Source organism: Cottoperca gobio, unplaced genomic scaffold, assembly GCF_900634415.1.
Source record: "Cottoperca gobio unplaced genomic scaffold, fCotGob3.1 fCotGob3_253arrow_ctg1, whole genome shotgun sequence".
In the NCBI taxonomy this organism is placed as follows: Eukaryota; Metazoa; Chordata; class Actinopteri; order Perciformes; family Bovichtidae; genus Cottoperca; species Cottoperca gobio.
In genome coordinates, this window is record NW_021166875.1 from 20,001 (window position 1) to 32,500 (window position 12,500).

Consider the following 12,500-nt stretch of genomic DNA (forward strand, 5'->3'; position numbering starts at 1 on the left):
GAATCCATAATGAATATAATTGTTGGTTGCAGCTCTACTGTCTGTCTGTCTCACCCGTCTGCCTGTCTCTTAGTGATGGCGGTCTGAGGTTCGGGGAGATGGAGCGTGATTGTCAAATTGCTCACGGAGCGGCTCAGTTTCTCAGAGAGCGTCTATTCGAGGCGTCTGATCCGTATCAAGTACATGTGTGTAACCTGTGTGGACTGATGGCCATTGCCAATACACGGACGCATACGTACGAGTGTCGAGGCTGCCGCAACAAAACACAGGTGAACATTATCTTTTACCAACAACACTCAGGTAAACATTTTCTATATAGGAGTTTAATATTAGATCAGTTTCAACTGTTCCTCTCTCTGTCTCCCCCCCCATCTCTCTCCCTCCCTCAGATCTCTCTGGTGCGGATGCCGTACGCCTGTAAACTTCTCTTCCAGGAGTTGATGTCGATGAGCATCGCTCCTCGTATGATGACATCATAGAGCAGCTCAGCCATTCACACGCCTCCCTGCAGACTTGTGACATCAGCAGCAGGAAGTACAAGTTTGATGTTTTTACAATTTCATGTTGCTTCACTTTGTCTTTGTTAAATTAGAATAAACCTGAGTTTCTGATGAAGATTCTGGGTCACGTGTTTTTTTTGGAGTCCTTGTTGGTTCACAAACATCAGGGCAGTCATTCCTCATTTAAAACAGTTGTTTTATTTCATCAATAAACTGACTCTCTCTGACATCTCACCAAAATAATCAAATGTTTTCTGAAAGGAATTATAATTATAAGCATTATTATTTTTTAAGAGGTCAAATGGACACTTTAACTTCCACAGCTACTCATCTGAAATGAAAAGTGAAATTAGTCTAAAAACGTGTGAAGAATAAAAGTCCAATAATGAATCATTCATTATTTAATATTTTAGTTCAAGGAAGTATAGATTTTTTTATATTTAAAATAATTGTCAAAACTTCTTAGTAAATGTTAATGAATACACATTTTACAAAAATATTGGTCATTGATCAGTTTCACACAACATAAAAATCTTACCATGTTATTTCAGATATAGATATTTTATTGATGGGAAAATAATTAACACAGCAAAAGGCAAGAGGTTAAACGGAGCTAAACACAGCAGGGGACCGGAGACAAACTGCTGACTAACTGTAGATCATTCAAAGCAGTTGATTGCGTGCGCCGCGGGGAGATTGCGTGCACGTGCATGGCGCGGTTTCTATTTAGTTCTCCTTTCTTCCGCTCTGTAGGTGTGTGCGCACGTGTGGGTGTGTCAGCTGCAAAGCCCCGCCCTTTGCAAAACGGAGCAAAGCAGAGAATGTGAATGCGCAAAGTAGACGGTACAAACTGAAACATGCACATAAATTAGATCAATAGCATAAGCGTTTAGTTTATTTAATAAAAGAGCACCTGAAAAGTGAGTTGTGAATAAAAAAAAAAACACCTTGAATTTCAGGCAGGGCGCTGGACTCCGTTGGCGTGGTGCAGCGCCCTGCCAAGACAATGGTAGAGGAAACACAGGCATTAGCTCTTACCAGATATAAAGTGGACGCCACACACACACACGGGTGAATTGTGCTTTTTCTTCTGTTAAGTCCTCACGAGTTATGTTGCTAAACCAGCTGACGGCGTTCAGTATACAGCAATTCATCCCTCTTTTGTGGATCGTTGTTTTTGATGATTGTAGGAAATCTAAAGAACCGTTTCTCTGGGTCACGAGTAGCGTTATGACCACAATTATACACTGCGCACACGATCGCAATTTTCTTTGTATTTAAACGTCTAAGATTGAAAGAAAATGGCAATGCGTTGCAGCAACTCACACGTGAACGGGCGCCATCTTGGTTGTGTATTCCAACCAACATGGCTGACTTACGGGTTGGGAAATAAGCGTGACGTCACATGCACACAATCTATAGGCTGTAATTGAGTCAGGAGTAATTTAATGTCCTGACTTACCTTGCAATATTATTTCCATTAGGGAAAACAGCGCCATCTATAGGATGGAGAATGGTACAAGATTTACAGGCAGTACATAAGGCTGTAGTACCAAGAGCATCCACAGTCCCAGACACAATCACATTTTTAAATGACATGGCTCCAGAGAGCAATTTCTTTTTAGTGAAATGAACTGACTTAGCAAACGCATTATTTTCCATTCCAGTGGAAAAAAGAAAGTCAGTTTAGTTTGCGTTCCAATATGAGGGAAAGAAGTACACTTACACAAGAATCCCATAAGGATATTGTGAGAGCACCTACTATATTTTCACAGACAGATAGCAGTTAATATTGCTAAATTTGACCCTCCAAGAAATAGTCAGATATTATTGTATGTAGATGACATTTTGATTTGCTCAAAAAGAGAACAAGATTGTAAGGATATAACATATCCTTACATATAACATTTTTATGTCAGCAAGGACACAAAGTTAGACAGCTGAAGACGGAGAACCACATGACTGTGTGACCGAGACGGACCAGAAGACTTAACCAAGACCAGACTTGACCGACATTCCCTAAGAGGAATCAGAGATAGAAATGTTTGTTAACCAAGTTTATACAGGCAGTAACTATACATTTTCTATTTTTGTATGTAAATGCAAAAAGCAGACGAGGAAGCCAAGAAGGCAGCACAAGCAGGGAGTGAAGTTAAGTAGAATATGTAAATGAGTAGACAGACACAACAGAACACATACACAGAGAGATATTGAAATATATGCAGAATGCAGCTACAAAGTAAAGAAAAGCTATTTGGACTAAGAATAATTGCATACAGGACAAAGACAACATTTGGAAGAGTACTTGACCAGAGAAGAAATTAGTACTAGCGCCCCTCCAAAGCAGTAAACCTAGGGGAAACACTGGTTTCTATGTTTTGCCCACAACAGATGAAACTTTTGCAAGCTTGAACTCAGTTGAAGAGAAGCACAGCGCCTGGGAGGAGTTTCAGCTCCACAGCATACAAAGATGCAATAGGAGCAGCCCAGAGGAGTGCCAGATGAGTTCAAGGCAAAAGTCAAACTGGAGCAGGGTTTGAATCATTGTTTTTCTGATAGGCAACTACCAACAAGATTGTGGATTGGAATAATTACATTTATTGTATTTAACAGATATTTATTAATTAGTACAAGGGATGCAGTTTAATGACAAGCTGAACAACAAGCAGCTTCAGGTTTAATGACAGGACAGAATAGAATGGCTTTAGACATGCTCCTAGCTGAAAAAGGAGGTGTGTGTGCCATGTTTGGCTCATCCTGTTGCACATTTATATCAAATAAATACTGCACCAGAGAGATCAGTTACCAGAGCCTTACAAGGATTGACAACATTAGCAGAGAATTCAGGGATAGATCATTATTTTGATAATGCTATGGAAAGATGGTTTGGGAAATGGAGGTTTTCATCATGTTACTGGTATCTTCAGCATTAATAGATATATTAATACTTACTGTATGTGGATATTGTTTTAAAACATGAATTAGAAGCTGTATGACAAAATTGATTGAATCCATCCATCCATCCATCGTCTACGGCGTATACTTACTAGATGCCCGAACCACTTCAACTGGCTCCTTTCAACGTAAAGGAGCAGCGGCTCTACTCAGTCTCTCACAGAAGGCTGAGCTTCTCACCCTATCTCTAAAGGAGACGCCAGCCACTCTCCTCCACGACTACGCCTCGATGAAAATCACGAACAGGATTGGTGATAAAGCGCAGCCCTGGTGGAGGCCAACATTCACTGGGAACGAGTCCGACTTACTGCAGAGTATCCGGACACAACTCTCGCTTTGGGCGTACAGGGATTGGATGGCCCTCAGAAGTGACCCCCTCACCCCATTCTCCCGCAGCACCTCCCACAGTATCACCCGGGGGACCTGGTCATATGCCTTCTCCAGATCCACAAAACACACGTAGACCGGATGGGCGTACTCCCAGGCCCCCTCCAGGATCCTTGCGAGAGTGAAGAGTCGGTCCGTTGTTCCACAACCAGGACGGAATCCGCATTGTTCCTCTTTAATCAGAGGTTCGACTACCGGCCGAACCCTCCTTTCCAGTACCTTGGAGTAGACTTTACCTGAGAGGCTGAGAAGTGTGATACCCCTGTAGTTGGCACACACTCTCTGGTCCCCCTTTTTAAATAGGGGAGCCACCACCCTGGTCTGCCACCCCTTAGGCACTGTCCCAGACTTCCACGCAATGTTGATGAGGCGTGTCAACCAAGACAGCCCCTCAACACCCAAAGCCTTCAGCATTTCTGGACGGATCTCATCAATCCCTGTGGCTTTGCCACTGTGGAGTTGTTTGACTACCTCAGTGACTTCCGTCAGGGAAATTGACGATGATCCCCCATCAGCTTCCAGCTCTGCCTCTACCATAGGGGGCGTGTTAGTCGGATTCCGGAGTTCCTCAAAATGCTCCTTCCACCGCCCGATAACATTCTCAATCAAAGTCAGCAGGGTCCCACCCTTGCTGTACACAGCTTGGATGGTTCCCCGCTTCCCCCTCCTGAGGTGCCGGATGGTTTTCCAGAAGCACCTTGGTGCTGACCGAAAGTCCTTCTCCATAGCTTCTCCGAACTTCTCCCACACCTGCTGCTTTGCCTCTGACATGGCAGAGCCTGCCACCCTTCTAGTCCTTTGGTACACTGCAACTGTTTCCGGAATCCTCCCGGACAACATAACCCGGAAGGACTCCTTCAGTCGGACGGCTTCCCTGACCACCGGGGTCCACCACGGTGTTCGAGGGTTACCGCCCCTTGAGGCACCTAAGACCTTGAGACCACAGCTCATCACCGCAGCTTCAGCAATAGAGGTTTTGAACATCGCCCTCTCAGGTTCAATGCCCCCAACCTCCACAGGGATGTCTGAAAAGCTCCGCTGGAGGTTTGAGTTGAAGATCTCCAGGACAGGGGCTTCCTCCAGACGTTCCCAGTTCACCCGCACTACCCGTTTGGGTTTACCAGGTCTGTCCAGAATCTTCCTCCACCCGTTGATCCAACTCACCACCAGATGGTGATCAGTTGACAGCTCCGCTCCAAAACATGCTGCCTCAGATCAGATGATACAATTACAAAATCGATCATTGACCTTTGGCCTAGGGTGCTCTGGTACTACGTACACTTATTAGCATCCTTATGTTCGAACATGGTGTTTGTTATGGCCATTCCAGCACAGAAGTCCAACAACAAACGACCGTTCGGGTTTAGATCAGGGAGGCCGTTCCTCCCAATCACGCCTCTCCAGGTGTCTCCATCATTTCCCACGTGTGCGTTGAAGTCTCCCAGCAAGACTACGGAGTCCCCTACTGGAGCCTCCTCCATTCAGGGTCTCTAAGACGGCCGAATATTCCGAACTGAGGTTTGGGGCATACGCACAAACAGTCAGAGTTTTCCCCCCCATAACCCGAAGGCGTAGGGAGGCGACCCTCTCGTCCACCGGGGTGAACTCCAACGTAGTGGCGCTCAGCTGGGGACTTGTGAGTGAAGGAGCTGTACAAAGCAAACTGGATAAAGACCGAGTCTGTGTCAAGAACATTTTTGATCTTAATTACTAGATGTGATGTATTGGTGTATTTTTTATTTTGTTGTTATACTTTGTATAAACAGGAGGGTTATGATTGGAAAAATCCAGTAATTAACACAGCAAAAGGCAAGAGGTTAAACTGAGAGCTAAACACAGCAGGGGACATGAGACAAACTGCTGACTAACTGTAGATCAATCAAAGCAGTTGATAAAGTAAAACTAGTAATAACCCGAGGACGACCTGATCTGAATAGGTTCAGTCCTTTTGATCTCTGCGAGTTCGTACTTTTGATCTCTGTAAGTTCGTACTTTTGATCTCTGCAATAGACTCAGCAGTAAACCCCCATTTTCGGTGAACAAAGGAAGACTGACCTGGAAGCTCTTCATGACTTCCTGTCCTTTGAATAAAGTATAAATACAGAGGCGGGGACAGTTGCTTCTCTGAGCAACACAGCAAATCTTACAAACCTGTATGTGTGTGAGTTTGATCATCCTTTGTATGTATAAAATCGCTCCTTCTTGCAATATAGATTAAACCCTTTTATTTGAATCCTGACTTTGTGGCATTATTAGGAATATCTTTCCAACATTTATTCAGAAAAAGAATGACAAATAATTTCAGTTTAAAACGTTTAAGTCTGATACACAGAATTGATGATTAAGTTTTATTTCTCTGAATTAGACATTTTTGAAAACTTTATTAAACAGATTTTATTTGCATATGATGAATGCATCAGTACTGTTGCCATCCGATTCAAGTCTTTCCAAAAATAAAAGCATTTATTTTATCTCTGCTGCTCAGTGGAGAAAAAGATAATAAATGATAAATGAATATAATGGTAAAATATGAAAAGTTCAAGAGTTAAATCTCTATTTTGTAAATGTAGCAACTAAACTGTAATCATTAAACTGAAGAGAAACTAAACAAAATGTATACTTAAATTCAGAAATACATGAAAAGAAAGATGAAAAGAAATGTGATAATAATGATCTCCGACCATCTTCACTGATCTCAGATCAGCCGATCTCTGATTGGCCGATCACAACTCGTCCTCCTTCACTGAAAGTAAATAATTCATTCAAATTAGAACATTTAATTTTAATCTGAGATTATTGTAGAAATATTTTCACTAACATTCAGATGGCTTTAAAGGTTTATGTGACTAAAATGTTGTTAATCTCAAACAAGTTGAGCTATGATATTAGCAGTATATTGATTCTGGTTAAAGGCAGAAAGTATTAAAACCTGAAGCTCGGTTTTATTTGTTTTCATTGTTTTTATTTATAAATTTGTGTAGTTGTTACCCGTCTTGACAATGTCGTCAATGGACTCAACGAGATGGATCACTCCGACAGCTGAAGCCTCTCCTTTCGCGTTGGCCGCGTGACACTCGTAGGATCCTTCTTCTTCTTTGGTCAGAGGCGAGATCTGAAATAAAAACACTGTCTGTGATGCTAATTGGTCCAACTGACAGCTCAGGTCATGACATTGCTTCCTGTGACTAAAGGTCTGTTTTCCACGTTAAAGATAAATTAAAATCTGTTCCAAATCTTTATATTAGAATTTAAATCCTTCATGATTTTAACAAGTCTCAGTCTCACCATCATGTAAAACAGGTCAGTTCACTGTGATTCAGTAAAATCATGTTAAACCAAAAAAGTAAGTACAGCCTGAAATGACTTGTGACTTTACTTGGATTTCAACACCATGATTGTGTGTATTTATATAGATTATGTGTGTATTAATGTATATATGAATGTATTTGTACAAACCAGCACCCAGCCAGTCACTTCATGTTTCTCCGGTCCTCCTCTCGTCTGAATGGCCAGGTTATCTCTGTCTCCAGGAAGAAGCTCCATCCTCTTCTTCCCACTGATGACCTGAAGGGAGACACCTTGCCTTCATCATCATCTTCATCACAACAACATCTTCATCACCAACAACATAATCATCACAACAACAAAATCATCTTCATCATGACAACATCATCCTCATAACAACAACAATATCTTCATCACCAACAACATCATCTTCATCCTTTAACGGTAACATCTTCTGGCAGGTTGTATATCAGGGGATTCAGTTTCAGATGCAATTCAATCCAAACCATAACAGCCTGTACTTTCACTTTGTATTTATATAACAGTTGTATTGTATTTATAACAGTCTTATCTTAACTTAATTTTACTTTATATATTTTTTTAATTCTTATTTGGGGGTAGATGGGTAATGTTGTATGTCATGTCTTTTAAACTACTGGATGCCTACATTTCCCTCGGGATTAATAAAGTATCTATCATATCTGATAAATGTTTAATGTAATTTTTAATAAATATTACATGTACATATTTTTGCAGATCTGAAACGATAAAACTACAAAAGGTTATTTCACAGGCAAAACGAATAGAAAAACTTTTTAGAGGTAAATAAACGTTTCAGTCTGTTGGTTTGTTTTTATCAAACATTTTGTTTCGTGCAGTCGGACTCTGAATCTGTAGAAAGTCATGAGGAACATTTTTCTTTTTATTCAGAAACATGCTACAGCTCGTTCTGCTTCCAATCTGATCTAAAGTCCAAAACATCGAGTATGAACCTGCAGAAAGACACACCTGAACACCTGAGGCTGCATGGAACAAATGAGCTCATTTTAACCCTCTCAGGTCTGATATTTTAATTAATTAATAACATATCTCAATATTTTCTTCAGGACTCTACAAAGCTGATGGACCTGAGAGGATCAAATAACTAACATTAACACGTAACATTAAAAAGTAACGTTAATAAGTAAGATTAATTCTGCAGACAATATTTATATTTTAACAAGATTCAACGTGAAACAGATTAAGTAATGACGGAAAAGCAAACTGACCTTCTTCCAGGTGAGGACAGGTGTGGGCACGCCCACCGCCTCACAGCTCAGGTACACCTGAGAGCCGCTCACGTTGTACACTTCACCTGGAGCAGTGACGATGACTGGAGCTGCAGACAGACAGGTCAGAGAGAGAGAGACAGGTCAGAGAGAAGTGTGGGGCAGACGTAAAATCCAGTCACAATAACTGTCAGTGCAACTACACACCAGTGAAGAAATACGTTTTTGAAATGTTACAAAAACAAGACATATCTATAGATATAGATATCTATTAAATCAGTGTCATGTTACTTTAGTACACTTAGATCAAATATTACTGCATCTCTACAAATGTATTATCCAGATTTTACTTTAATGACACATTAAACAACATAACACAAATACAGAAAATAATGACAGCTGCAGTATTAATCAGTAAAGGTAATTATACCTGTAATATATATATGTGTGTATATATATATATATATATATATATATATATATATACACACACTATATGTATATGTATGTGTGTGTGGATGTGCAGCAGCTGGCAGTAACTTGCTCTGTCTGATGGTAATCCTCTTTCATCCTCTCAAAACACTGAATTCCTCTCTGAGCGCTCAGAGCTAAATAAATTCCTGCGAGGTCACCGAGGATTTACTGTCGGACGGATTCCTGCGATGTGTTTCATCCTGTTTCAGACTTTGTGTTGATTATCTTTAATGTTTCAGACCAATCTTAACTTTTAATTTTATTGAGTCTCTCTCTCTCTGACCTGTCTGTCTCTCTCTGACCTGTCTCTGACCTGTCTGTCTCTCTCTGACCTGTCTGTCTCTCTGACCTGTCTGTCTCTCTCTGACCTGTCTGTCTCTCTCTGACCTGTCTGTCTCTCTGACAAGTCTCTCTCTCTGACCTGTCTCACTGTCACCTCTCTCACTCTCATCTGTCTCTCCCACATGTCTCACTTTTGTCTGTCTCTGTCACCTGTCCCTCTCACATGTAACTCACCTGTCTCACGTCTCTCTCACATGTCTCTCTTTCCTGTCTCACTCTCACCTGTCTCTTATGTAACTCTCACCTGTCTTACCTGTCTGTCTCTCATCTGTCTCACATGCTCCTATCACGTGTCTCACTCCCTCATGTCTCACTTTCGTCTGTCTCTCTCATCTGTCTCACTCTCACCTGTCTCACATGTTCCTATCACGTGTCTCACCCCTCATGTCTCACTTTCGTCTGTCTCTCTCACCGGTCTCACTGTGAAGTGTTTCTCTCATCTGTTTCACTCTCATCTGTCTCGTGTCTCACTCCAACATGTCTCTCTCACTCTCACCGGTCTCATGTGTCTCTCTCACCTGTCTCCCTCTCACGTGTCTCTCTCATCTGTCTCACGTGTCTCACTCCAACATGTCTCTCTCACTCTCACTGGTCTCTCTCACCTGTCTCACTCACCTGAGGCGCAACGGCCCTTATTCTGGATGTTGATGGGTTCTCTGCCCTGTTCCTGGGCTGCCAGGCTGGCGCTTTTCAGTGCACAGCCGCTCCTGTAAGTCAGGCCGTCGCTGCCGCAGACCTCATAGTTGCTCTTGCAGCCGCACGCGCCCATCTTGTTCTTCTTGTCCTCGTCCCTTTTGACGCACTCCAGCCCGGATCCACAGCGGCGCGCTGCCGCGCGGCGACCACCACACTGCTCTCCCTCCGCAGCAGCGCACACCGAGCAGCAGCTGCAGGAGTCTTGCAGAGAGCCGGCCGGACAACCCTCCGCCGGGAGAGAGGCGCACTGCGTCGGGTCACACAGTCCGCACCCCGGACCCGCAGAGACCCGGACCGAGAGGACACATAGGACCGGAACCAGAAACAGGAAGAGTGCGAGGGACCTCATGATGTCTGGCCGAGATAAACCGGTTTTATTCAGTCTGTGAGAGAAAATACAGTGTAACTTTAAAGTTATATTAACAGATACATCAAGTTTACCTCTATATTAACATATAAATAAAGTTTACCTCTATATTAACAGATAAAGTTTACCTCTATATTAACAGATAAAGTTTACCTCTATATTAACAGATAAAGTTTACCTCTATATTAAACAGATAAATAAAGTTTACCTCTATATTAACAGATAAAGTTTACCTCTATATTAACAGATAATATTTACCTCTATATTAACAGATAAAGTTTACCTTGATATTAACAGATAATATGTACCTCTATATTAAACAGATAAATAAAGTTTACCTCTATATTAACAGATAAAGTTTACCTTGATATTAACAGTCCGACCGTCGCTGTGTCTCTCAGGTCTGTTCTGCTCTCTGAGAACTGATGAAGCTTTAAAGCTGCTGACTCCTCCTCCAGAGACTGGAGCTGCACACTGACTATAAAGATCATTATTATCATTGTAATAATAATGATAAGGATGATTATAACAGGTGGGAAGAAAATAGGTGGGAAGAAAATAGGATAAAGTGATTTTAGTTATAATACTTGTTTCTTCCCCATGTTTAAATACCTGGAAATCACCTGGAAAAAACATGAATGATTTTATCATTCATGTTTTTTCCAGGTGAGATTAAATTCATCTGCAGTCTTAACACAAGGTACATATATTTAGTCTAATAAGTTATGTTTCATTCATTGTCATGACTTTCTTTTGGGTAAAAACATGAAAGCTTTTAGTATTATGAAGATGGCCAGTGCCTCTTGTGGCCGGAAAAGGTATTACGACTAAAAGCACAAAGAAATACTGCCAAAACCTTTTTTCATGTCTAAGTCATAAACACAGGAGAGGAAATATATATATATATATTGTATTTAAAGCAGACTGAATTATTTCTGTGTGTGCGTCAGCTGCTCGCTGTGATAGTAAACAGGAAGTGCTTCAGCGTCAGAGGAGATGGTTGTACTTCCTGTTTAACTTAACACAACAGCAGGAAACTGATCATATTAATATACTTTATATATAACCATAGTATGACTTTTATTATTTAATTAGTTCATGTTTTAAAACTGAATGTCCATCCATTGTCTACTGCTTATCCGGGATCGGGATAACCCTAACCCTCACTCCATCGTCCCCTCACTCGCGAACAAGACCCCGAGGTACTTGAACTCCTTCACTTGGGGTAAGGGCTCATTCCCTACCCGGAGTAGGCAATCCACCGGTTTCCTGCTGAGAGCCATTGTCTCAGATTTTGAAGTGCTGAACCTCATCCCAACCACTTCACACTCGGCTGCGAACCGATCCAGTGACTGTTGAAGGTCACAGAACAATGATGCCATAAGGACCACATCATCTGCAAAGAGCAGCGATGAGATCCTCAGGCCACCGAACTGCAACCCCTCTCCTCCACGACTATGCCTCGATATCCTGTCCCTGAAAATCACGAACAGGATCGGTGATAAAGTGCAGCCCTGGCGGAGACCAACATTCACTGGGAACGAGTCCGACTTACTGCCAAGTATCCGGACACAACTATCACTTTGGGCGTACAGGGATTGGATGGCCCTCAGAAGTGACCTCTGCCTCTACCATAGAGGGCGTGTTAGTCGGATTCAGGAGTTCCTCAAAGTGCTCCTTCCACCGGCCGATAACCTTCTCAGTTGAAGTCAGCAGGGTCCCACCCTTGTTGTACACAGCTTGGATGGTTCCTTGCTTCCCCCTCCTGAGGTGCCGGATGGTTTTCCAGAAGCGCCTTGGTGCTGACCGAAAGTCCTTCTCCATAGTTTCTCTGAACGTCTCCCACATCCGCTGCTTTGCCTCTGACATGGCAGAGGCTGCCGCCCTTCTAGTCCTTCAGTACCCTGCAACTGTTTCCGGAGTCCTCCCGGATAACATAACCCGGAAGGACTCCTTCTTCAGTCGGACAGCTTCCCTGACCACCGGGGTCCACCACGGTGTTTGAGAGTTACCGCCCCTTGAGGCACCTAAGACCTTGAGACCACAGCTCATCACCGCAGCTTCAGCAATAGAGGTTTTGAACATCGCCCACTCAGGTTCAATGCCCCCAACCTCCACAGGGATATCTGAAAAGCTCTGCCGGAGGTTTGAGTTGAAGATCTCCAGGACAGGGGCTTCCTCCAGATGTTCCCAGTTCACCCGCACTACCCGTTTGGGTTTACCAAG

General features: G+C 42.5%; 2 protein-coding genes across 3 annotated transcripts in view; one reads left to right on the plus strand and one right to left on the minus strand.

Moving 5' to 3' along the window:
• polr2b (RNA polymerase II subunit B) overlaps positions 1–617 on the plus strand; it is a 16,602-nt gene extending 15,985 nt beyond the window's left edge. Inside the window, 2 exon segments of the mRNA XM_029426898.1 lie at positions 74–269; positions 390–617. Coding sequence (XP_029282758.1) covers positions 74–269; positions 390–479 — 286 coding nt within the window. The 3' untranslated portion in view covers positions 480–617.
• Positions 618–6,101: 5,484 nt separating this feature from the next.
• Positions 6,102–10,824, minus strand: igfbp7 (insulin-like growth factor binding protein 7). 2 transcript variants are annotated; one of them, XR_003831919.1, is made up of 7 exons: positions 10,638–10,824; positions 9,827–10,290; positions 8,396–8,505; positions 7,299–7,406; positions 6,831–6,954; positions 6,451–6,585; positions 6,102–6,420 (listed from the first exon to the last, which is right to left on the minus strand). XR_003831919.1 is itself a non-coding variant. In XM_029426899.1 (6 exons), the coding sequence occupies exons 1-6, from the start codon at positions 10,772–10,774 to the stop codon at positions 6,566–6,568; spliced, it is 963 nt and encodes a 320-aa protein (XP_029282759.1). In that variant the 5' UTR covers positions 10,775–10,823; the 3' UTR covers positions 6,102–6,565. The 2 variants fall into 2 exon arrangements, 1 of the variants encoding a protein (XP_029282759.1); XM_029426899.1 differs by having other exon boundaries at positions 6,102–6,585; positions 10,638–10,823.
• Between the last annotated feature and the right edge of the window lie 1,676 nt (positions 10,825–12,500).